This window comes from Podarcis tiliguerta, assembly GCF_965153285.1.
Source record: "Podarcis tiliguerta genome assembly, chromosome: 1".
NCBI lineage: Eukaryota > Metazoa > Chordata > Lepidosauria > Squamata > Lacertidae > Podarcis > Podarcis tiliguerta.
In genome coordinates this window covers 23697997-23722816 of record NC_139534.1, presented here as the reverse complement: position 1 = coordinate 23722816, position 24820 = coordinate 23697997, and the positions used below count along the sequence as shown (strand labels likewise).

Here is a 24820-nt window from a genome sequence, read left to right as displayed (position 1 = left end):
AAACACAATTAGACTGTGAAATGTACAGTTCTCTGATTCTGGGGTGCAGTTATCCAACCAAATGATGTGCACAAAAATACTTATACTGAAGTCATAAAATGCATAAATTGGTGAAAAGAGCGTACAAAAATGCAGTATGTTTTTCGAAATGGCACACAAAAATGTGTACATTTGGAGAAATTCACCCAAAAATGCTAATGAATTTTCATGAGGATTATTTTGAAAAATGCAAATTGCCACCAGAATGTGGAGAATTGAAATTAAGGTTGCAATGATAAGGAACTGAGAGAAACCGGAATTGACAGATTTGTTCATCCATAGTGCAGTAGATTAATCAGAGGATGGAATGAATTCAGGAACTGTTATTACTCCACAATTGTATTGTCTAAGCAAATACATACTGCAAAGCACTTGCATTATTAATACCCCCCCCCCAAAATACTCCATTCTTCTTCCAGCAGAAAAAGAACCAATAGGGTATCACACCACTTGGTGCACCAATAATAATAGGTAGATAAATGATAGATAGATAGATAGATAGATGATAGATAGATAGATAGATAGATAGATAAAATATAAAAGGAAACAGAGCAATCTCACATTGCCAGTGTAGTGTAGTGGTTAAGAGCGGTAGTCTTGTAATCTGGGGAACCGGGTTCGCTTCCCCGCTCCTCCACATGCAGCTGCTGGGTGACCTTGGGCTAGTCACACTTCTCTGAAGTCTCTCGGCCCCACTCACCTCACAGAGTGTTTGCTGTGGGGGAGGAAGGGAAAGGAGAATGTTAGCCGCTTTGAGACTCCTGAAGGGGAGTGAAAGGCGGGATATCAAATCCAAAACTCCTCCTCCTCCTCTTCTTCTTCTTCTTCTTCTTCTTCACATAAACACTTGTCAGAGGAAAGAGTATTAATTGCTAGATCTCCTTAAGGACATACATTTTGGACCTCAATGCTGTTCTTTAAGAGCCTGTGATGAAACATGCAGCATTCCTCTTAACATCTAGGCAGCACCTGGGGTCCTATTACAGATGAGAAAATGATATTGTGTGATCATAAAAACATAGTAAAGCATGAAACTATTAAATCTGGTAGAAGGTGTCTGCTCATCATGATAATCATTGAACAATTAGCTTTACACAGACTCTTCAAGAGCCTCCAAGAAGAAAAGGACACATTGCAACAAAGAATAAACACTGTAATTCAGCTTCTAGGCCAGTGATTATCAGAAGATAAATACTATGTATATTTAATGCACAGGATGCCAGTGGACACTGTAAAATGGAAGGTCCTCCCCCCCCCCCAAAATACACACTTTGAAAACTACTTTCAGCTTCTTTGAATGTGAAATTACAGCTAAAATACAATGGCTTATACTTTGAAGCCCTTGGAGGATGCTGTAAATTGCTTGCGTAAGGCATTATCAATCTTCTTTAACCTCAACATCTGACAAGAAAGAATCCCTGTCCCTGAAAACAGATTTCTTTTAAGCACCACGCTCAGCTGCAGTTATTAACTTTTAGAATGGGGTACAGCTTTCAGGTTTCTGTTTTTTAACAATGGTGTTTTTATGTAGATTTCTGGAAAATACTGGGAATAACCTCCTGCGAGGAATTTCAGGTGTGATGTGCTGTATCCAACAAAGCCATACTTCAGAGTAGACCTATGAAATTAGTAGGCATGGCTCAATTAAGCCCACTGATTTCGGTGGATCTGCCCCAAGTATGACTAAGGCTGTGTACGCTCCATACATTTGAAGCACATGATTTCCCCCAAAGAATTCCGGAAACTGCCATTTAACCTTACAGAGCTACAATTCCCAAGAGTCTTAACAAACTACACCTCCCAGGATTCCTTGGGGGAAGTCATGTGCTTTAAATGTATGGGGTGGATGTGACCTTAGTTGGGTCCTCGCTCATTGCATCACATGGTTAGGGGAACACCTTGTATGTTATTTCTATTATTTCAACATAAGAGACAAAAGTTTGTTTTTTTAATAGGACAGTGGAACTGTCTCTGATGACTGACAAACAGTGCAGCTCAGCAGCTAAGCTTCTCCCCTCAGGGATTATATCCATGTTCATTTAGAGCTACAGTTGTACCTTGGAAGTCAAACGGAATCAGTTCAGGAAGTCCGTTCAACTTCCAAAACGTTCAGAAACCAAGGCGCAGCTTCCGATTGGCTGCAGGAAGCTCCTGCAGCCAATCGGAAGCCACAGAATCTGCGTCGGACATTCGGGTTCCAAAGAACGTTCGCAAACTGGAACACTCACTTCCGGGTTTGCGGCGTTCAGGAGCCAAAACGTTCAACTCGCAAGGCGTTCCAGAACCAAGGTATGACTGTAGTTCCTTGCTACCTCACCAAAGTTAAGTAATAATGGACAACGAAGTGATGCCCTCTTATAGATCAGTAATTGGTTGAGAAACAGGAAACAGAGAGCAGAAATAAATGGATACTTCTCCCAATGGAGGAACGTAGAACTTCCCAACTGTGGCAGACTTTGGGCTCTCAGATTTTAGTGGTACCCTGTGTGATGCTAAAATTCGCAACAAACCCCCCTCCACCACTCATGCTCTGTTCTACAGCATTGCTGCAGTACCCCTGGCTGCACCAGTCAGGCTACCCTAAAGCCGCCACTGCATCCAAAGATCAGTATAGGGGCCTTTGCTTTGTTCACAAATGATTTGACAGTCAGGAAGCCAAGTTTGGCAATGATACCACACCAGTCAGGTTTGTTAAAACGAGGGATTGCAATGAGTTTCAAAAGGCTCTCTCCCAACCGGGTGGATGGGCAGAAAAATAGCAAATTGAAATGTATCTAACATGTAAAATGATGCATACTGGGGCCAGTAATCTTAATTTCACATAGACAAATCATGGGATCTGAACTGAAAGTGACTGACCAGGAATGAGACCTTGGGGGTCATCATGGGTAGCTCAATGGTGATGTCACTCCAGTGTGCAGCAGCTGTGGGAAAGGTGAATTCCATGCTACAAATAGTTAGGAAAGGAATTGAAAATAAAACTGCTAATGTCATAATGGCATTATACGACTATGAGGTTTCACGTACCGTATTTTTCGCTCCATAAGACACTTTTTTCCTCCTAATACGTAAGGGGAAATGTCTGTGCGTATTATGGAGCGAATGTGTGGTCAATCGCTGGTTCCCTTTCTGACCTGGCCCCTTGCCCAGGCCTCCATTGTTGAATGTTCTGCAGATGGAGGCTGTTTTTTCCCCAGTGACATGTGACTGACTGATTAGATTATCTTTCTGGAAACTGTAGAAACGGCTCCCTTTCCTTTCCTAAAGAAGCTGCAGAACTGTGAGTTGAACCCCATAAAAACAGAATATTTTCCCTTTGCAAAGTAAGCTCAACAACTTTGAGCTGATCCTCAAAAGAAGGGACTTTTCCTCTTTGCAAAAGAAGCTGCACAACTTTGAGTTGACCCTCAAAAAAGTTGGGTTTTTCCCCTTTGCAAAAGAAGCTGCAAAACTGGGGGCTGATCCCCCCCAAAAAACAGGGCTTTCCCCCTTACCTCCTCTAAAAACTAGGTGCGCCTTATGGTCAGGTGTGTCTTATAGAGCGAAAAACACGGTAATTGGAATACTGTGTAGGGTTGTGGTTGCCTCAACTCCAAAAGGATACTGTAGAGGTGGAAGAGGTTCACTGAAGGGCAACCAAAACATTCAAGGGGGTGGAACAGCTCCCCTATGAGGCAAGTGCAGACTGCATTTTCCTCTCTGTCTCACTGAGTAAGTTCTGATCACTTAGCAAGGGTTTGGGGCAATTTCCCCTACGAATAAAAGTTGGGGAACTTTTTAGTTTAGAGAAAAGGTCGGAGGATACAGAGTGTATAAGTATGGAGAAAGGGGATAGAGAACAGTCATCCAAAGAAGCTGAATGTTGAAAGGTTCAGGACAAAATACCCCCCCCCCCCCACACACAGAGCATAGTAAACTATAGAATTCACTTCCATCAGAGGTAGTGATGGATGCCTTTAAAAGAAGGATAAACAAATCCAAGGCTTAAAGGGTCATCAATGGCTTTGTTTACATCCACTGCTGGAGGCAATATGCCTCTAAATATCAGAACAGCAAGTCAGGAGAGGGCTGTTTTTCTCATGTCCTGTTTGTGGGCTTCTCCACGGGCATGTGGTTAGCAACTGTGACAACAGACTGTTGGACTAGATGGGCCTTGACCTAATCCAGATGGCTACTCTTACGCTTGCATGTACAATTAAATGTTTAAGGAATCCTTCTGTCCAGAAAAAGGAGTATTATTGAAATGTGCAAAGGCCGACTCTCATGGAGGCTGGAATGTAACGGCTTCCCAGCAGTGTTCTCTGAGAGGCTGTGGACAGGAGGAAAGAGTAAGGCTGCTGCTGCAGCAATTGACACAGAAGGAAACAGCTGCGATAACAGATGTCACCTATTGTGTGCTTTGGCATGCCTGTTCTTACGGTGCTCCCTTACATTACTACGTTTGTTCTAGACCAGAGTCTCTAAACATGTCTGTCAAATGCTCTTTGTGTCCAGGAAATAAGTCCTGGAAGAAAAATATCTGACCGTAGGAGATATTTTGTTTGTTCCACTGTGCTAGGGGAACACAGTGATCCTGGCTCACAGCTCAATTCTGCCAGAGGACAGACTGCTGTGATTACAGTGGTACCTCGGGTTAAGTACTTAATTCGTTCTGGAGGTCCGTTCTTAACCTGAAACTGTTCTTAACCTGAAGCACCACTTTAGCTAATAGGGCCTCCTGCTGCCGCCGCGCCGCCGTAGCACGATTTCTATTCTCATCCTGAAGCAAAGTTCTTAATCCGAGGTACTTTTTCTGGGTTAACGGAGTTTGTAACCTGAAGCGTATGTAACCTGAGGTACCACTGTACTGAGAATGCTCTGCTCTCACCAATTCCCCTTTTACATTTCGGCCACACCCAGTCTGGCCGCATCTACATTGACATGTTCCCTCCTCCCACCCATTGCCACCATAGGTTGACCTTGTGTCTTGTGCTCATAAAGCACTCTGGTCACTGAAGGTAATTCTGAGGGTTTGTGTGTGCAGTAGTGTCACTTTGTGAGCTTGGATAATTCATGACACACCGTAGTTTTGTAATAAAAAAAAGCTCCCTGGACCTATTTAGAGTCCTTCATCTTCTTAATGTATGTACTACTTACTTACCAAGATGGGTTCTAAAATACTTATATGCTCTATTTTCCCTTTAATTGTCCACCTTTTTCCTTTTTTTTCATTTACTTCTACGGCATCCCTTCATCTCTTGCACATTTTGTTGCTCATCACTGCCGCCTTATCCTATTTAGTCAAGAAATTGCATAATCATAATTAGCTTAACACCTCCTAAAACAGGAACTGAAAAAGGTTCTGAGGGAAAGTTATTAAAGGCTTAAAACCCACATTGCAGTTTAAAATTAGAATTGTTCTATTTGGGAACAGTTTGAGTAACCCAATTCTGAATAAAATGTGGAAAACAGAGGAAGAAGAGGAGCATCAGCCTGTGATAAGCAGCACGTAAATTTGTAGTCTGCCCAGAAGTAAACCTATTTGTCCAGCAGTAGATTTCACCTAAGACTTCTGCCACAAAAGAAAAAGTTCATATCGGTATATCTACACGTGCATGTGTGGCAAAATATTGCATTAACTACCTGCAAAAAATGTTGGATTTTCCAAAATACAATTGTTAATTTGCCCTGTTGAAGTACACATTATATATTAAGATCCTGGACTCCAGTGACCTCTGCTGGATTGTAACAGAGCTTTGCATAGTAAGGGGTGAAATTGTTCTGCTCTCTTTCAAAATATTATTTGCAGTTTTCCGTCGCCTTGTAATATGTGTTCTCTAGTGACATACAACAAACAGGGATGTGTGTGTGTGTGTGTGTGTGTGTGTGTATAAAAAAAATATGGAGGGCAATATGAAACAAATACAATATTTTTAAAATCCCACAGAAAACAATAAGAGTAGAACAAGCTGTGTGAAACAACCTACTAATAAAAGACCTGAGAAGGGCTTAAACCCGACCACCCAGCATTAAAATATGTTATAAGGCCTGGGAGAACAGAAAAGCCTTTGTCCAGTGCAGAAGAACCATGGTTGTTGGATGCTACAACGCTAACATCACTGGCCTGTGTAAAACAAGCCAAGACAATTTACAAGATAATATACTTTTTTTTCCCATTCCAAATACACGTTGCCACCATCTTGCAGAGGGCCTTCTCAGTAGTTGCACCAGCCTTCCCATCAGATGTCAAGGAAATAAACAACTACTATATTTGACATTTAGAAGACATCTGAAGGCAACCTTGTTTAGGGGAAGTTTTTAAAGTTTTATGTCTTATTGTATTTTTAATATTCTTTTGAGAGCTGCCCAGAATGGCTGGGGCAACCCAGTCAAATGGGTGCAATACAAATAATAAAATTATTATTATTATTATTATTATTATTATTATTATTATTATTAGGTGGTGACACATGTCAATAACTTCCATACACACTTTCTTGGAAACTAGCAAGTTAACAACACAGAACTCAGTTTGCATATAATCTGAGGAGAGTTTACTTTAGAATCATTGGGTGGTACACAACTAAGTCATACTCAGGGCAGACCCACTGAAACTAATAAAACTTATGTGACTTTAGCCCATTGATTTCAATGAGTCTACTCCAAGAGTGAGAAACCCTTTTCAGATTGAGGGCTGCAATCCTTTCTGGGCAACCTTCTGAGGGCCATAGGACAGCAGGGCAAGAGGCAAAAGTGGGCAGAGCATCAAATGTAAACTTTATCTTTGCATACCCTCTAACATTTCTCCAATGAAAATAGGGACATTACACATTATGAAAAACTTCCCTATACAGGGCTGCCTTCAGATGTCTTCTAAAGGTAATATAGTTACTTATCTCCTTAGCTCAGGGGTCATATAACTCCATACCCTCCAACATTTATCTGATGAAAACAGGGACATCCTAAGGAAAAGCCAGACATTCCAGGATCACATCAGAAACCTTCTGTAAACTGGGGACTGTCCCTGGAAAATAGGGACACTTGCAGGATCTGTCTTTGTACAGCAGGTGTCAGGGACTGGGCAGAGGAAGAATGGTGGAGACTGCCTCCCCAGCCTGACTCTTCCAGAGAAGAAGACAATTCAGAATTACAACAGGCGTTTGAGGGAGATCACAGCTCAGAGGCAGGTGAGGGCGAAAGCTGGGAAATATTGGGAGAGGAGGAGGAGGAAGCAGCGCCAGAGGGGAGACAGCTGATGGACACAGTGTCTTTAGAAAGCATTCCAGACCCCCACTCACCCAGAACCCGGCGAGCATTGAAAGTAAGAGAGCAAAGAGCTCAAAGGCAGAGGGCACTTTTTGGCACCTATAGCAATGACACATGAGAGGGAGGGGGTGGGGACTCACTTAGGGCAACACCATTATTCCAACAGGCTACATTTCTGAGCCTCTCTCTGTGAATATTGAATGAAAAACGGTTGGTAAGGACTTTTCCTTGTCTTATCTGTTCCTGGCAACCTGTCGTGGGGGTTGGATCCTCTGCAGCCTGACAGCAGGATGAAGAAGAAGAAGAAGAGTTTGGATTTGATATCCCGCCTTTCACTCCCTTTAAGGAGTCTCAAAGCGGCTAACATTCTCCTTTCCCTTCCTCCCCCACAACAGACACTCTGTGAGGTGAGTGGGGCTGAGAGACTTCAAAGAAGTGTGACTGGCCCAAGGTCACCCAGCAGCTGCATGTGGAGGAGCGGAGACGCGAACCTGGTTCCCCAGATTACAAGACTACCGCTCTTAACCACTACACCACACTGGCTCTCACAGACCCCTTTCCATCCTCCATCTAAGCAATGAAGAGGCATTATCAGAGTTCAAGGACACATTCTAGTCACAAACACACACAAAGAGACTGCAAACTTGGCCAGTAAGGAGTGGGGCCTGGGAAGAGTTCTGAGGGGCCTGGAGGGCCACATTTGGCACTTGGGCCTAAGGTGGTCTGATTTGCACATGACTAATGTTGGAATGAAACTAAGGGTGACAGCTAATTTGGCCTAAATCACATAGCTCCCTGCATTCTGAGTTTACTTCTGTGCCCCTTTTCATTTCATTTCCCACTCATTTTTTATCCTTCCTAGAGAATTAAGAACTGGAGGCATTACATCACTGGATAGTTCTCACATTTTAATACTCATATTCCTTCAAAGAACTCAAGGCAGCAATCACAGGGGTCCCGCCATTACCCTCACAATCTGTGGTAGTGTCAGCTAAGTGACTTGTCCAAGGTTCCCATTACCAAGGGTAGTTGTGAAGTTTATCACTGGCCATTGGCTGATGGACATTGTAGTTCAGAAACATCTGGAGGGCCACAGGTTAGCCACCCTTGCCTTATGTATTAGAGAAGCCAGGTTTAATTAAAATTACAGTAGTCTCTTTTTTATTGTGGCTTGAATTGAAAGGTTAAAGAGAAAGGGCAGCTTGTGAACTGAATTGATCATTATAGCTACCATGCTGGAGTAAAGATAGCATGAGACCTTAAGTACAGAAGAATAAAGCTTCAATGCTTTTATTTCATGGATAATGTAACAGCGTGGAGCTAAATTTTCTTTTACATACGGTCCTAAATAGATGCAAAATCCGGAAACTTTCCATTTTCACAAGACTTTTATCTTATTTTGCGTAAGTGACACTGTGTAGGTAGCAAGACTTAAGGAGATGGCAGCAATTTGTTCTAAGCAGGGTTTGCAGATTAAAAACTTTGCCTTTTAAAGAAGGAAGCCCTTTCCTAAATAAATAAATAAAAATACAGAAATAAAGGTCTAGATCTCCACATTAAGTTTTCAGAAACACCTGATGAAATGATTGAATCCAGTTTCCAAGACATAGACCTTTGAGGCGTCTCTGTGTAGGAGAGCAGGGGACTCAGCAGCTATGTAGAGAAAAGCAAGCCTGATCCAATTTCACACTTGCTGCCTTGTAGAACATTTCCTCTTGTCTAACAACACATTTGTTATGTACTGAGTTGAACAGGATCCAAAATGCAGCAGTCTGATTGGACCTAGAACAATAGGATCCAGAATGCAGCAGTCTGATTGGTCCACAGGAGCCACCCAATCCAGCTCCAGGTGGACGTGAATCCGCAACCTGATTGGCCTACAGGAGAATCCCGGAATTAGCCAATCATGTGGGTTTCATTGTGTAAGTAATGTATATAACGCAGACATTCTGGGGGAATTTCCATTCCTTTTCACCACTGTGAGCTGAATAAAGAGAATGAAATCCACTCTCGACTCCGAGTATATTTCACATTGAATCGTGTTTTTGTCTTGGGAGTACTGGAGCAACTTCCGTTCTTTGACAAGGGGCAGGAAAGTTAACGACGTAGGAATCGCTTCAGGGGCTTAAGAGGTCGGTAACAAGCGCAGACCTTTCCTCGCTTCCATGGCCAGGCAAGCCTGCGAGCTGAGGGCAGCCTTGAGGAAAGTCCTCTTGCTGTGCATGTCTAGCCAGCAGAGATAATATGGCTCTCAACGAGCTGTCTTCCGACAGACACATCTCTGCCCGTCACCACAAGCAAGCGACTATCGCCTGAGGGTGGGAATTCGCGTTTATTTCACGCCAGGGACAAATGGCTGCCGTCGCTTCCAATATCGGAGGAGACCAGACATCGCTGCCGCCATCTTGGACGGAAACCGGAAGCTCAGCTTCGAGCTGTCACGGCTGCTCTCCTTCAACATCCGCATCTCGGTGGTGCCGCTCACCGCGGAGAGAAATCGAACGCACCACAGCGCCCCCTCGCGGTGAGGAGGCGATAAAGCCCCTACTCTCGCGAGTGCCAAACAAACAGAAACGGTCTCCGCGCATTTTAACCGTAACACCAAGGGGCGGGGAGGACAGCAGAGAAAGGAACCGCTATTGGCTACAGCGAGAGCCAATAGCTGGGCTCCGTTTCCCACCGCCGACTGTTGAACGCGCGCCGGCTCATTTTTTCCCCTACAGGCGGGAAGTCTGGGCCGAAGCAGAACGGCCCCGCCCCCGACAGAAGGCACCAATCGCTGCCCAGAACGTCCGCCGGCGGTGGCTTGTGATTGGGCGGCTTTATTGTGACGCGTTAAAAACCTTTATCCGCCTTGGCGGCGTCTGTCGCCAGATGCGCGATCGAGTTGTGACAGTCGCGTGACGCGGTGAAAACTGGCTTGTTAGCGGGGAGGGGGAGGGGCTGGGCCCTGTCGTAGTCTGGACTGAAGGTAGGCAGTGGTAGGAAGATATACAGGGAACGGGGAGAAACCCCGCTCCCCTGCTTTCATTTTATTCTTGTTGTAAAGCGCCTAGTCCTCAAGAACGTTTCGTTATTCGATTTATATCGCGCCCATTTCCTTCCAGCAGTCAGCTTTGAGCAGATATTTATATCATGCTTATTCCACACACACGTGTGTGTGATATATATCTAGATATAGGCACAGATATCTAGATATAGATAGAAAGGTATATCTTAATAACTAGTAGAGAAGGTAGGATGAAAACTGAACACATAAAACACAGTATATTACATTAACTGCAGCATTAAATATTGTATTTAAAAACAATGCCAAATACAGAAACAGTGGGAAATATAAAATTATTGTCTTAGAATGGGTTTTTAAAAAAGCAAAAAACCCACCATAAAGTGTTAGCTAGTTTCTGTGTGGTAAAAAACTATTACCTTGGCAGGAATCTCAGGGGAGAGACCCTGCTTCCCTACTTTCATTTTATTCTTACTGTAAAACATCTAACCCTCCATAATATTTTGTTATCCAGTTTATATCACACCCATTCAGTCAGCTTTGAGCAGATACAGTATGTATATTATGCTTATTCCACATGAGAGAGAGCGCATTTATTTATTTATTTACACATGCACACCCATTTATTTCTTTTCCAATAAATATTAGGCTGGGTGGCTAAAAACGTTTCACCCTCTTGTTTAAAAGCTTAATCCTTCTGTTCCACTTGAGGCATAGGTATAGAGCTCCCCCACTCCACAGAGCACCTACTTCTATAATTCCCTGTATGTGCTGGGACTAGCAATCTTTCATAGGCAACCCACTGAGCATTGCTTCCATGGATAAACATGTCAGATCTTCATAGATCCTCACGGTTTCTCAGTAGAGCTTCCCAAAGCCACCATCATTTTCCAAATCACCTGTTATTTTTATGGTGCACTCAAGGCAAGGGTGGTGGTTTGATGGTCCGTGTGCAGAAATAATAGGTTAGAAGCAGATGAGTCGACTGCTGGATCCTTTTTTGTCTTGCCCCCTTCCATCAAACCTCAGCTATCATATAAACCAGTGACAGCATATAATTGAGTGACTGCATATAAACCAGTGATATACAGCTTTTAAAATTCACACTAAGCAGATGTCCATTGTAAGCATGGCAGAAGCAGAAAAAAGAACATTGGCAAATGACTTCTGTCTGAAAACCAGGAGAGCAATCTATGCTGTCCATATTTACGGTAAGGTAAAGGTAAAGGTACCCCTGCCCGTACGGGCCAGTCTTGACAGACTCTAGGGTTGTGCGCCCATCTCACTCAAAGAGGCCGGGGGTCAGCGCTGTCCGAAGACACTTCCGGGTCACGTGGCCAGCGTGACATCGCTGCTCTGGCGAGCCAGAGCCGCACACGGAAACGCCGTTTACCTTCCTGCTAGTAAGCAGTCCCTATTTATCTACTTGCACCCAGGGGTGCTTTCGAACTGCTAGGTTGGCAGGCGCTGGGACCGAACAGCGGGAGCACACCCCGCCGCGGGGATTCGAACCACCGACCTTTCGATCAGCAAGCCCTAGGCGCTGAGGCTTTAACCCACAGCGCCACCCGCGTCCCTTCAATCCCTCCCCACTCGATATGTTTAGGTAAGTGATCTCAAGATTAGCCTGTGGGCACAATCTTGTGTACACACTTACTTGGAAGTATATCTCACAGATCTGTAGGATTTCCTTATGAGTAAATAAGTGCAGGATCAAATTGTTAGCTTTCTATTAAACAATAGTACTTCCAGTGTTCCATTACACTGCCATCACCACAAAATAATGTTTTCCTTTGCTTTCTTCCTTTCAAATATAAACATGCGTTGAGAAACAAGTGTGCTAAAAAAGAGGGAATCATTTCAAACACATCGTAGTTTTATTTTTCCGCATTTCTTTTTCATAGATTGCCATGGGTGATTTTGAAAAGGGTAAAAAGATCTTTGTTCAAAAATGTTCTCAGTGTCATACAGCTGAAAAAGGTGGAAAGCACAAGACCGGCCCAAATCTTTGGGGTCTCTTTGGCCGAAAAACAGGACAAGCTGCAGGATTTTCTTATTCAGACGCAAACAAGAATAAAGGTAAAAAGGGGGGGGGGGGGGAATCGGATAATCAGTTGCGTCATGACAGTATTGCTGAATAAACACGATCCAAAGTTAGAGAAGGGAAGAACTTCACTGGGAGGTTACTTTGCAACTCTTGGAAATACATTCTGAAAATATTCTTCTGATTTTATATAAAGAATATAAATTTGAACCTCTGGTTTGGATTTAACAACTTGTGCATTGCAAGTTTTATTGTCCAGTCATTGCATGGACACTCAAGGGATCAATCTCATAGAGCCCCTAATGCGCCAGAACCACAGCACCACAGCATGAGCTGCATTTCTGTCCCTTGTTTGGTACCAGTGGGGATGGAGGCAGGACTAATGATGGCCCTGGCTCTATGCAGCATCCTAAGGCTGATTTGAGATGGCCAGCAGCCAGATTGGCACTGCAGGCGTTTCTTTGTTTTGAGTAGGTTTGCAGAGACTTCCTGGTGGCAAATGCTATTTGCTGTGTTAATGATATACTCCAGAATAGGCCCATTGTTTTCAGTGGGTCGGCTCTGGGAATAACTTAGCTGCATACAATCCATATTGTTATTTATTACATTTATATGCTCCCTTTCCTCCAAGCAGTTCATGCTGGTGTGCATGGTTCACTCTCCCTATTTTATCCACAGAACTTCCCTGTGTGGTAGGTAAGGGTGAGATAGTATAATTGGCCTAGTGAATTTCATGGCTGAGCCGTGGTTTATCAATTTCTAGTCTAACACTAAGCACTACATCACACTGCCTCTCTCAGTGACAGCTTAAAGCAAATGGATTAGACTGCTAGTATCCTTGGATTTTCAATTAATTTTATTATTCTGATAAGGCCAACTGCATGCTGGCCATGTGCCTCCTAAAACTGCCTGATTTGCCCATCTCCTCTTGAATTTCTTCTAACAGCCATCAGATTGTGTATGCTAATATCTATAGATACCAGGTTTTGTTCTGGCAATCAGAGGCTAGGATGCACATGCTTACTGTCAGCTGCTTGGACATGGCTTTTATTTAGACACCTCAGCTTATTTTCTAGCATACCTTTAGGACTGGCTTGCCTCTGATAATTCACTGCAAGTGTGCTTGCATATTTCCACATTTTGGGGAGCGGAATGGAGGGCCTCTGTTTTACAGATATGCTTGAGCTTCTGTTCTAAGCATACTTGGAATAAAGTTCCAAGGAAACCAGCTTAAGTGTGGATCAGAGGGTATGCAATTATATAGCTTATGCTTATTTGAAATTAATTACTACAGAGGAGAGCCTCACGTGACTATTTCCACTGAACAGGTGGACCGCTGTAGAAGGCTGCAGTGCAACTTACCCATGGTAAGGTGGCACAAGCAAAAGAACAGAGGGGGCATTAGAATAAAAATAGGGTAGCCCCAGTGTTGCAACCAGTAATCTGCTCTGACTATAGAAAAACAACAACAGACCATTGGACTTTTGATAAGGGCACTTCAGCATCTCATTGGACAATGTGCAATCCCAGCTTTCAATACATTTTTCTGTATTTAAAAGATTGAGATGACACAAATTTTCAGGAAAAATCAACTGAAAGACTTGTATGTGGAAGTATGTGGAATTTCAACAACCTGTTGGTTTTCAGCCTTGGTTGTTTAACTTCCATCTAGGTTCAGAAAATAATTTTTAATTTCAAGAAGATGATGATTTGGAAGGTTTTTATTTTGGCTTTTAAATGTGATTATGTTAGAAGAAGCTACCTTGTTCAAAGTGACACAACTCGTCTCTAGGACATATAGAGATCCTCTACTTCATGAATCCAAGTTTGATTATGAAAAAGTGAGTCAAAAGTAAATAGAATGCCAAATACATGCTAAGTATTAAATGTGTGCAAACAGTAATGAAAACTGGCTTTTGTTTGACATTCTTTCTAATCCTTTTTTAACCTTTGGAATTAAGAACATAAGCTGTTCAAGAATATTTTCCTTTATATATGTCCCAATAAATTTTGAAATCTCTCATAGTAAAGGTGACACCAATTGGTGAAACAGTGTTGGGATTAGAAATTGGTATTTCATCACTTTCTAAATTTTCCAGGTATTGTCTGGAGTGAGAAAACACTGATGGAATATTTGGAGGATCCTAAGAAATACATTCCAGGGACGAAAATGATTTTTGCTGGCATTAAAAAGAGTAATGAAAGGGCAGATCTCATTGCATACTTGAAAAAAGCAACCTCTTCATGAAACATTGCAGCCTCTGTGATGTCCAGATAATTCCCAGTTTGCACCACTCTTGTGTTACATCTGATGTTTATTGTCCTAGCATTTGCTCTTTAAGACATTACCTTCAAAAGGGCAAATAAAAGTTGGTATTTTCAGGTGCTCAGTCTCCTAACAAAACAAGTGTTAATTGTTTTTTGTTTTCATATGCATGTCCCTGTACAGACATTTCAATATACTTTATTTTGTTTAAAACAAAGTTCTCAGGGTTGGTTCACAGGAATGAATGAGTGAATGAATGAATGAATGAATTCAATAATAGACCACAGAATAGAGCAAAATGTGGATTTGGTTCAATCTTCTGCCTATGGAGGTATATGCAACTTATGACCCACCAAACCAAACACAGCCTAGCAGAGCTCCTATCACTATGAGCTCAATAAACCTACCTTCCCTGTCTGCCAGGAATAGCAAAAAGCAGAAGATGTCAAGAACATGGCAAGTCACGCTATAGACTCCCATCAGAGAGCCGTTGCCCTTGAGGAAAGTGAACCTACACACTTCAGTAGCGATGTTTTATTCAGGCCAACTTTTCAGTGAAATCAATGGACGAGGGACCTGCTCAGCACTCTGCAGAATTCTGCTAGAGTAAAAGAAAAAGAGCTGACCAGTGCAATTGATTTGAATGAACTCAAGGGCAAGGACCATTAGATATGTATAGATCCTGCTCACCGTTGGATCACACTGCTGTAGTGCTTGGGAGGTTATGGGGGGGACGGACTAGATTCTGATCAACTTGTATTTCATATTAAAAATCGAGCTTCATTCTTACATACAATATTTAGGTCATATTGTTCACAGAGGAAAAACCGATGATGCTGAACCCCACCGAACTGCATAAGACACCCCCACCCCATCCCCCACCCCCGAGCAAGATGCAGACTAAATGCAGACAACCCCCTCCACAGCAAAAGAAACAAAAAAGCTACCCTCATTTTCTACAATATAAAATTAGGAGGAACAGAAGAGGCCTCGGCAGTCCAGTACCTAGGTTTTGTGGAATCTTGTAAGACTGCAACCCTACCTGCAATTATCTGGATATAAGCCGAATAGGTGAACATTGCAGGACTTCTCAGAAAACGTGTTTATTGCATAGAGTTGTAGTGTTTGATGTTTCCTTGTTCACTATGTCTTCTGGTAGTCCTGGACTCATTAAAAAAAAATTCAATGAGAGAAAAATGCTTAGGCAGAAAGTAATAACATAAAACTGTAGTATTAAGAAAACTGACAAATATAAAGTATTAGATAGGGTATCTGAACCTTGTTTTCTGTTAGCTTCTCTAACAGAGCCTCTGTCCAAATAATTTGTATAGCTGTCACTCTTAACGGCTTCATTAACCAGTGACCCTGAAATTCAGGATCGCCCCAAACTGATGCCAAAGTTTTGTGCTTGTTTTGTGATGCCTTTTCTTCCACCTGCCCCCCAAACCGAATACAATCATACCTTGGACCCCGAACGCCTTGGTACTCGGACGTTTTGGCTCCTGAACGCTGCAAACCCGGAAGTGAGTGTTCTGGTTTGTAAATGTTCTTTGGAACCTGAATGTCCATCGGGGCTTCCGCAGCTTCCAATTGGCTGGAGGAGCTTCCTGCAGCCAATCGGAAGCCGCGCTTTGGTTTCTGAACGTTTTGGAAGTCATATGGACTTCTGGAACAGATTCCGTTCGACTTCCAAGGTACAACTATAATTGACGAAACAAAGTTAATGTCCAAAATCCAACTTTGTCTGACTGACTACAAACCAGTGCCAATGTTTTGTGTTAGTTTTGTGTCACAAACTCCACTTTTCCTGCCGTCCGCCCCCAACTGAGTAGCTGACACTCAAACCAGGGGCCATAAGGACACCCCCAAACCCAGGTCAAGGGGGGCCTATGAGCTCGCGTGTATTTCCTCCTGCCTGACTGGCAAGCTTCTCCCACATTTCTAGGCTTCAGGGCGAGGATCTTCCAGAAAGCTTGAAGCCTCGGAACCGCGAGACACCGCGCTGTCTCCTTGCTTGACAGCTCTGCTCATTTGCTTTGATAGCCTGCATGGCAATGACGCAAGTCTATACACGTGGGGGGGGGGGCAGGAAGCGAAGTGTGGCTATGTAGAAATCCGCTTAAATATTAACAAAAAACGTTGTAACAATTTCGAATTTGGGGTGGGGAGAGTTAGCTACTCCACTTAGCTCGCGATCACAGACGTGGAATAAGCACAGGGGAGTCCCCTTCTTATCCCGTGAGTTTTCTCTGGCTGCCGCCCCCTCTAGAGAGCATCCTCTGCGAGGGTCTGCTTTGAAGCTGATGTGGAGTCAAACCAATTAACCCCCCCTCTTGTCTACTTTGTCTAGCAGCGGTGACCCCTGGTGGCCAGTAGTAGAAGTAGTGTCATAATGAATACCTAGGCTTTTACATGGTGCCGGAGGAGACTCTTGAGAGTCCCATGGACTGCAAGGAGATCAAACCTATCCATTCGGAAGCAAATCAGCCCTGAGTGCTCACTGGAAGGACAGGTCCTGAAGCTGAGGCTGCAATACTTTGGCCACCTCTGGAGAAGAGAAGATTCCCTGGAAAAGACCCTGCTGTTGGGAAAGATGGAGGGCACAAGGAGAAGGGGACGACAGAGGACGAGATGGTTGGACAGTGTTCTCGAAGCTACCAGCATGAGTTTGACCAAACTGTGGGAGGCAGAGGAAGACAGGAGTGCCTGGCGTGCTCTGGTCCATGGGGTCACAAAGAGTCAGAAATGACTAAACGATTAAACAACAACAAGGCTTTTACAGGCAGGAGTCCAGTTCTCCAAAATGCAGGACTTGCCACTTTTGGAAGCGGGTGAAGTCATAGACACAGGCCCAGACAGGGGGGGGGGGGCATATGGGCCACTTGGCCCGGGCCTGATTCCAAAGGGGGTCTCGGTCAGCATATTCACAAAATTATTTATATACTATCTACCTGGCCCGGGCCTCTGCCTGGCTCTGCAAGGCCGTGCATAGACATCACCATATTTTACAACTATATATATATATCTTGGAGGGATGCGGGTGGTGCTGTGGTCTAAACCACTGAGCCTAGGACTTGCCAATCATAAGGTCGGTGGTTCGAAACCCCATGACGGGGTGAGCTCCCGTTGCTCGGTCCCTGCTCCTGCCAACCTAGCAGTTTGGAAGCACATCAAAGTGCAAGTAGATAAATAGGTACCGCTCCGGCGGGAAGGTAAATGGTGTTTCCGTGCGCTGCTCTGGTTCGCCAGAAGCGGCTTAGTCATGCTGGCCACATGACCCGGAAGCTGTTGGCCGGCTCCCTCGGCCAATAAAGCAAGATGAGCACCACAATCCCAGAGTCGGCCACGACTGGACCTAATGGTCAGGGGTCCCTTTACCTTTTTATATATCCTGGGGTGTGTGGTGGGAGGCCTCCGACCATTATGACCAGAGTTTGCATTTTATAACAAAACAACACAGGGGGAAAAAAAACCTCTTTTAAGGAGGGTTCCCAAGTCCTGCAGGGTGTGTGTCTGCATGCGAGGTGCTTGCTCCAGCAGAGGAGGGCAAGATCGTTTGCCTCCGCGTCCTGCAGCGGGAGCTGCGTTTGCAAACCTGCCCTCCCCACCCTTCGCGGTGGAGCGCTCTTCCCTCCCCCGGCTACGCGGTAGCAAAACCGGGTGCCGTCGTGGAGCATCTTCGTGAGCCCGTCAAGCATGGGCGTAGCCAGGATTTTTTGTTAGGAAGGGCAGGACTTTGGGTGGGGGCAGAACCGACGTGATTGGTCAGTTATTTATTTATTTTGTCTTACTTGATCTGGAGCGGGGGGGGGGGCGCGCGGGATCACCTACGCCCATGCCATCGATGGTGGAGGGAATGTCGTCCTCCATCCACCCAAAGCAAGAGCTCAGAGTCACACTCCGGAGCAAGAAATTGGCAAATCGTGCATGCAAAAAAAATCCCTTCCTCTCGCCTCTGCGCATGCTCGGAAAGGGCTTCTCCGCCTGCCGCCCTCCCGCGATCACAATTGACAAGTTTTTCTGCTCTTCGCGATGCGCTGTTTCTCAATGAGAAGCCATCGGTTGGTGTATTACGTCCGTATAGTAAAGCCCATCACCTTGCACCGAGAGAGATAGGTTATTTTTAGCAAATCAAAGCTAGATCTGCAGCCAACCAGCAAACACAGCAGTGCTGAGAAGCTGGCTTTTGCTTTTGCTTGCATTTAAAACACCCCCCACCTTAAATTCAACGACGTTATAATCTAGGACGGATATTTAGGTCAGAGCCTTTGAAGAGCCCGTTCCGCCGTCTGTTTCAATTACAGTTTCTGTCGAAAGTTTGTCCTATCTGATCGTCAGACGCCAAGTGGCTCCTCCTACCTACAATCTCAAACGACTGCAGCAAGGAGAGCAAATCGATTTATGTATCAGCGGAGCCTGGAGAGCTGGAGGTTTAAACCACCTCCCACGTAATCAAATTCCACGTGTCTGTCTTCGATCGCCCCGTCTCTCTCGCGGATGTCTTGGGCTCCCCACCTTTGCTTAATTTATGAAAGCTGGCAAGGGGCTATCGAGGCTCAACCCGTCGCGATATTATTTATTCTGACCTGGTTGCTCTCAGCTGAATACCACTGCTAAGCATTACTCAAAGTAGACCCGCTGAGGTTAATGGGCCGTCCATTAATTTCAGTGCTAACATTGCACTTAACATTCAACACTATCGTTGAAATTAACATTCAATGCTAACATGTTTGATTTCAAAGAAAAGAACTTTGCACATGCTTGAAGGCGCTGCACATTCTAAGCACGAACACCCGTACTTGGCCCTGGCACTGAAAGCAGATTCTGGCATTTATACGAGCCTCAACACCACCCTAAAATCTAGGGTGACTCTCAGGGTTCCTATAAACGAACCATAACAGCACCCTAAAATTTATGGTGCCTTTCAGGTTTCCTAAAATCCAGGGTGTCTCTCAGGTGCTATAGGATGGCGGTGTGTGTGCTAGCTTCCATTGAGAAGGTTTGGCATCTCATTCATATTTCCCCCCCACCACCCCACCGACATCGCTTTCATTCAGTTCCCTGCACAGCGTACGTTTTTCACGTGCTGGGATCCATGACTTGAGGTTCCCCAGCATTTTTGCGTAGGCATCGGTTCGGCATTGAATGCGCTGCTCCACGTGCGCGTAAAAATAGCTCCACGTCAGTCTGTCTCAGCGGAGAGGCGGTCGGGGTTTCGTCTCGCCGCGGGAGGGGGAGGGAGGCGGAGGCGCGGAAGCCGCATGTGTGCTCCCTGTTCCTTCATCTTAATCGGACTTTGAGACCTGCACATTGCTGTGGAAAGGTGACCACGTGCGCGCAACCGCTTCAGGGGGAGGCTCCCAGCGTAAATAAATAATTAAAAAACAAAAAACCAGCTGGCGCACAAGCGCACCTTCTCGTCTCTGTGTATTATAATCCCCGCGTATTTGTGGTTGCAAGCCTCCGGCTCCCCATCTTGCGATTCAAATCCCCTCCTGTAAGAGGAAAGGATGCGATTGCATTCCTGAGCTCCAGCAAGTCCATTAAAGCTAGCGTGACAGATTGATTTTAATGAGTTAAAAGGACAATGGCCGCAGCTGCAAATCAAGGCTGCAAGCCCACGCTCGTTTACTTGGAAGTAAAGGCCATTGAACTCAGTGGGACTTCCTTCCGCGTAAACAGGATCGGGCGGCGCGAGGGGATTCCCTCCTTATGGAACACTATATCCTTCGTTAGCGATTCCCATAATGACGTATGTGCGGGTTGCAAGGGAACACAGCAGTACAGTACTATTGCAAGATAAAAACACCTCCTGCCAATCCCAAGCCGCGAATTTTATAGACCCCACCTCCACGCCCGCTGTTTCATCGGCTTTTATATATGTATACTTGAAACTATGGTTAGAATTACTGCCTTACTTAAAAGTGCATTGCTATTAAAAATAAGAAGGCTCCACTTCTCCAGTCTTGTCTTTAGAAGGTGAGTGTACGCTCAAGGCTGTTATGTTTCAGAAACCGAAGCATGCTCTTTCGAAATCTGTATCGACGCTTTACTCCAAATACATATTTTAAGGAAAAGGAGCCGTAGTTTGTTTTTATTATTTTTTATGAGAAACATATGCACAGAAGTCACATTCTCGAACAATAGGACACGTGGTCACTAATACACAAGCGCACGCGAGAAACGTCTCCCCCCAATCTCCCGCATAGTCCCATGACAATCGATAGCTGACCGGCGGCACCTCTCCCAGAGTTTGCATTTCTTAAGGGCAGACCTCGAATGCGTTGAGATTTCCTTTCTGGAGCCATTAACCCAATAACACCGTGGCACAACTATCCCTCGCGCTACTGATGCTCATGCGTTGGGGGGGGGGATTTGCACCTTGCAGCTTTGCGCATCATTTGCTTGCTTCGGCCACTGCCCCCCCCCCATAAACCCCTTCATTCATCCTCTGCTCCCGCTCCGAAGAGGCTCGAGCGTCGACGCGATCGCCTCTGGAAAGAGAGGATGCTCCGGTTACGGGCTGCCTCTCCCGGCCGCCGCCGCCTCCTCCTCCTCCTCCGCTCACGCGTCCTCCCTCCCCGCCCCGCCTTCTTAGTGGTCGGCCGGCTGGGTTACGCAGGAGCCGCCGCCAGCAGGAGCAGCAGTTAGCAGAGAGCTTTGACGCGCATCTCCAGAGAAGCAGCAGCAGCCCGTTGCAAGTAACCGGGAGCGAAAGGACGCGGAAGCCACCTGGACGGGAGAAGAGGGCAAGGACGACGACGGGGCGCCGGGGAACGACGGAGGGGGTGAAGGAAAAAGGCGAGGAGCCCGGGGGAAGGAAGGGCACAGAAAGCCGGGACTTGGCCCGGGCTCGGAAGCGGATGGATCCGTTTGCTCGCTCGCTGCAAGAGAGGGCGGGAAAGCCCGGGCAGCTCCTGCTCCCCCACGTGCCGAACGGCTTGTAACCCGCCCTGGGTTTCTTCTCCGGGCGCGCCAGTCGCTAGCAAGCAGCAAGTGCGGCGGCTCGCTGCCGCTTTTCTTCCGCGCTTTAGCATGAAGTAACGAGGACGGCAAAGTTTGGCGCGCGGCGGCGGCGACGGTGCGCCTTCGAAGTGACGAGGCCGCCATGTCGGCCCCCGCCGGCTTGGACTTCGCGGCGGTGGAAAGTTTCCTGGACAGGCACCCGGAGCTGGTGGAGAAGTGGCTGAAGAGGAGGAGCTCCCTCCTCGCCCAAGCGGCTCCCGAGGCGGAGGAGCGGCCGGGCCACAGCAGCAACGGCACCCCGACGGCGCTGGGCGGCCCCTGCTCCTCTTTGGCGAAGGGCGGCGGCGGCGGCCCCGTGGCCCCTCCGGAGACGGCGGCCGGCGGCCTGCAGCGCCGAGCGTCGCAGAAGGAGCTCCGGCGCAGTTTCGCGCGCTCCAAGGCCATCCACGTGAACCTGACTTACGACGAGCACGTCCACGCGCGGGCGCAGGAGCCGCTGAGCAGCGCGCGGAGAAGGGCCCTGCTGAGGAAAGCCAGCTCGCTGCCGCCCACGACGGCGCACATCCTGAGCGCGCTGCTGGAGTCCCGGGTGAACCTCCCGCAATACCCGCCCACCGCCCTGGACTACAAGCGCCACCTCAAGGAGCACAACGAGCGGCAGTTCTTCCTGGAGCTCGTCAAGGACATCTCCAACGACCTGGACCTGGGCGCCCTCAGCTACAAGATCCTCATCTTCGTGTGCCTCATGGTGGACGCCGACCGGGGCTCGCTCTTTCTGGTCGAAGGCGGCGCCGGCGGCGGCAAGAAGAGCCTCGTCTCCAAGGTCTTCGACGTGCACGCCGGCACCCCGCTGCTGCCTTGCTACAGCACCGAGAACTCCAACGAGGTGCAGGTGCCCTGGGGCAAAGGGATCATCGGCTACGTGGCCGAGCACGGAGAGACCGTCAACATCCCCGACGCCTACCAGGTAGGGAAGAGGCCCGGGGCGCGCACTTTGGGGGGTCTCCTGGTTCCCCTGCTCGCCTTTCTGCACCCGAGGCGGCTTATGCTACAGCAGCCTGCGAAGGCGATCTCTCGCTGTCGTAGGAGTGAAATGGGAACAAATCCACTTGTGCACAGCATCAAGCTCTAAAGTTGATTGGGGAGACACTCAGGTATATTGTGCACACGCATAGGCGGAACCAACTTGATAAATGCTAGTTTCCGTGCTCTCCAAAGCCAGGGCAGAGGTGGGGAACCCAAATATTGTTGGGCAGCATCAATGGTCATCTGTGACCGTGGTCTGTTGGGGGTAGGAGGAACCCAGCATCATGGGGGGCAGGTAGGGGTTCCTCACCCCTGGCTTAGAGGATTCATATTGGTGGGGGGGGGGTCATGTGTAAGTTCCTTTAAAAAATACTACACAAGTAGTCAGCTGTACATTGCAGTTACTGTACTTGTTTAAGTTCAGTGTTTGGTGTGCTGAGTGGTCTAGGCAAAGGACTTCAAGTGTGGGCTTGGCTTCTCTCCACACATTTATTAGGTGGTGAGGGGTTGGGTGGGCTAAATTGAAAGGTTTTTAGTGGTTAGCATGGCCGTCAATGCCATGGATGGCACATTGTTCCTTCTCCACTCAATACCTGTTTCTTGTGCTTCAGTATTAAATATTCTCTCTGTGTAATACAGTTATCTGTAAAAGCAAAGGTCACTGGGTGGCCTTGAGAAAGTCCCCTGTCCTCACATGCCTTTCTTAATTTGGCAGAGTTGTGAGACTTAAGAGTTCAATCCTAGACATACCTTCTCAGAAGTAACTCTCGCTGAGTTCCATGAGGTTTACTTCCAGAGAAGTGGTGGTTATAGGTTGCATCCTAAAATACGTCTCTGATGTTCTCAGAGGAAGGAGAGGACACAGTTCTAGCAGGTAAAACACACCATTCGTTGCCTGAGCTGGCAAAATACTTTTTAATTCCAGAATCTTATTTGAACCAAATTCTTAGGAAGCACCATCAGGTTCTTTGATCGATGAGTACCTGAAATTTGTCCCCTACTTTGTCTAGGTCACAATTTTGTATGTTGTGATTCTTTCACACAAATCGACTTTGTAGTGGTGTAGATCACGCCATAGTTTGGTTTTGTTATTAATAATTCAGCTTAGCATGAATTCACCCAAACTGGAGGAAAAAAAGCACTCGGCTACATGTATTCTATGACTCTTCCCTTATGGGACTTTTGATCCATGTTAGGGTTACTTCTTAAGTTTTATACTGAAGCTCATACCTGAAAGTATACAGGGTGTATACATGGGAGCATGTCAATTAAAACTTATACATCTCCCTTCAAAATAGACATGTGCAACTCATACAGTATGTATATATTTTGCACTTGGTTGCCTTAATATGCAACCATACACATATGTGTATGGAACGTAAAAAAATAGCTCTTTAGTGATTGACACTTGGGAGCCTGGTGATAGTAGTTATTTCAGATTAATTAATTGAAGTAAAAGTGTGATCTTGTGTATGTGGCCATAATTGGTGTGGCCATAATTCTTTATTTTAAACACACTTTAAGAGTGTGATAGAAAGTGGTTACTGTTTAGAATGGCTCATTCAACATACTGGGATGTGAGTTGCAGTTTGTAGTGTGCTCTGGACAAATCTTAGGTAAAATGGACAAATCTCACAACAGTTCAGTAAATAACCTCTAGGCCAGTAGCCATTGCCATGTTTTTGTGGTAGTGAGATCCATAAATGAATTACATGTTGTGCAAAGGATTTTATACATCAGCCATATTCCCCTTTTGTCTTCTTTCTCCGTGCCTAAAAAAACAAACAAAAAACTCTGCTTGCTTTGTCTTTTCCTTATAGGAAATAGCTCCCTTCCTCAATAATTTTGACTGCCTTTTCTATCCTATCTGAGATGGAGGCAACCAGAGGTTTGTATTATCTTCCACCATAGATTCATAAAGGTGTAACAAGCACTAGCTGTTTCATTCTTAACAGCTTGCCTAATAATTCCCAGCGTGGAATTTTGAGTTTTTCACTCAGCTATCTTTGCACCACGACTTACCCCAAAGTATAGATTTTCATTAGACTCCTCTAGTTCGGAACCTTTAGCACATAATTTTTTTGCACAATTGCGTATTTCCAATCTCCGCCTTCACCCACTATTTACAGATCCTTTTAAGCTCTCCACAGTCTACTCGAGCTCTCACCACCATTCTGAACAATTTGACCCAGAAATTTTATGTCCTCTCTGCCTCCAGATCATTGAT

General features: G+C 45.8%; 2 protein-coding genes and 1 long non-coding RNA gene across 7 annotated transcripts in view; 2 read left to right on the top strand and 1 right to left on the bottom strand.

Moving 5' to 3' along the window:
* Positions 1-880: 880 nt before the first annotated feature.
* Positions 881-9737, bottom strand: LOC310665201. 2 transcript variants are annotated; one of them, XR_014505268.1, is made up of 3 exons: positions 8840-9737; positions 5180-5311; positions 881-1016 (listed from the first exon to the last, which is right to left on the bottom strand). It is a non-coding gene; the product is annotated as an uncharacterized lncRNA (long non-coding RNA). The 2 variants fall into 2 exon arrangements; XR_014505269.1 differs by lacking the exon at positions 881-1016 and adding an exon at positions 2996-3791.
* Positions 9738-10110: 373 nt separating this feature from the next.
* Positions 10111-14742, top strand: LOC310664816 (cytochrome c, testis-specific). Its single transcript, XM_083414433.1, has 3 exons — positions 10111-10255; positions 12196-12370; positions 14435-14742. Exons 2-3 carry the CDS (start codon positions 12202-12204, stop codon positions 14581-14583), a joined length of 318 nt encoding a protein of 105 aa, XP_083270559.1. The 5' UTR covers positions 10111-10255; positions 12196-12201; the 3' UTR covers positions 14584-14742.
* A 5953-nt stretch (positions 14743-20695) lies between these two features.
* The window catches only part of PDE11A (phosphodiesterase 11A), a 153928-nt gene continuing 149803 nt past the window's right edge, over positions 20696-24820 (top strand). For all 4 annotated transcript variants that reach the window (XR_014503949.1, XM_083407533.1, XM_083407534.1 and 1 more), the window contains exon 1: positions 20696-22534. Coding sequence is in view for 3 of the 4 variants with exons in the window: in XM_083407533.1 (XP_083263659.1) it covers positions 21710-22534 (825 nt within the window). In the remaining variant the exon portion in view is untranslated. The remainder of the gene's footprint in view (positions 22535-24820) is intronic.

What these genes read in the sequence shown, in the direction of transcription:
- LOC310664816 (XM_083414433.1), top strand. Translation starts at nt 12,202, where the DNA reads ATGGGTGATTTTGAAAAGGGTAAAAAGATCTTTGTTCAAAAATGTTCT. An exon ending in AGACGCAAACAAGAATAAAG is followed by an intron (nt 12,371 to 14,434) that starts GTAAAAAGGGGG and finishes TAAATTTTCCAG; the next exon opens with GTATTGTCTGGAGTGAGAAA.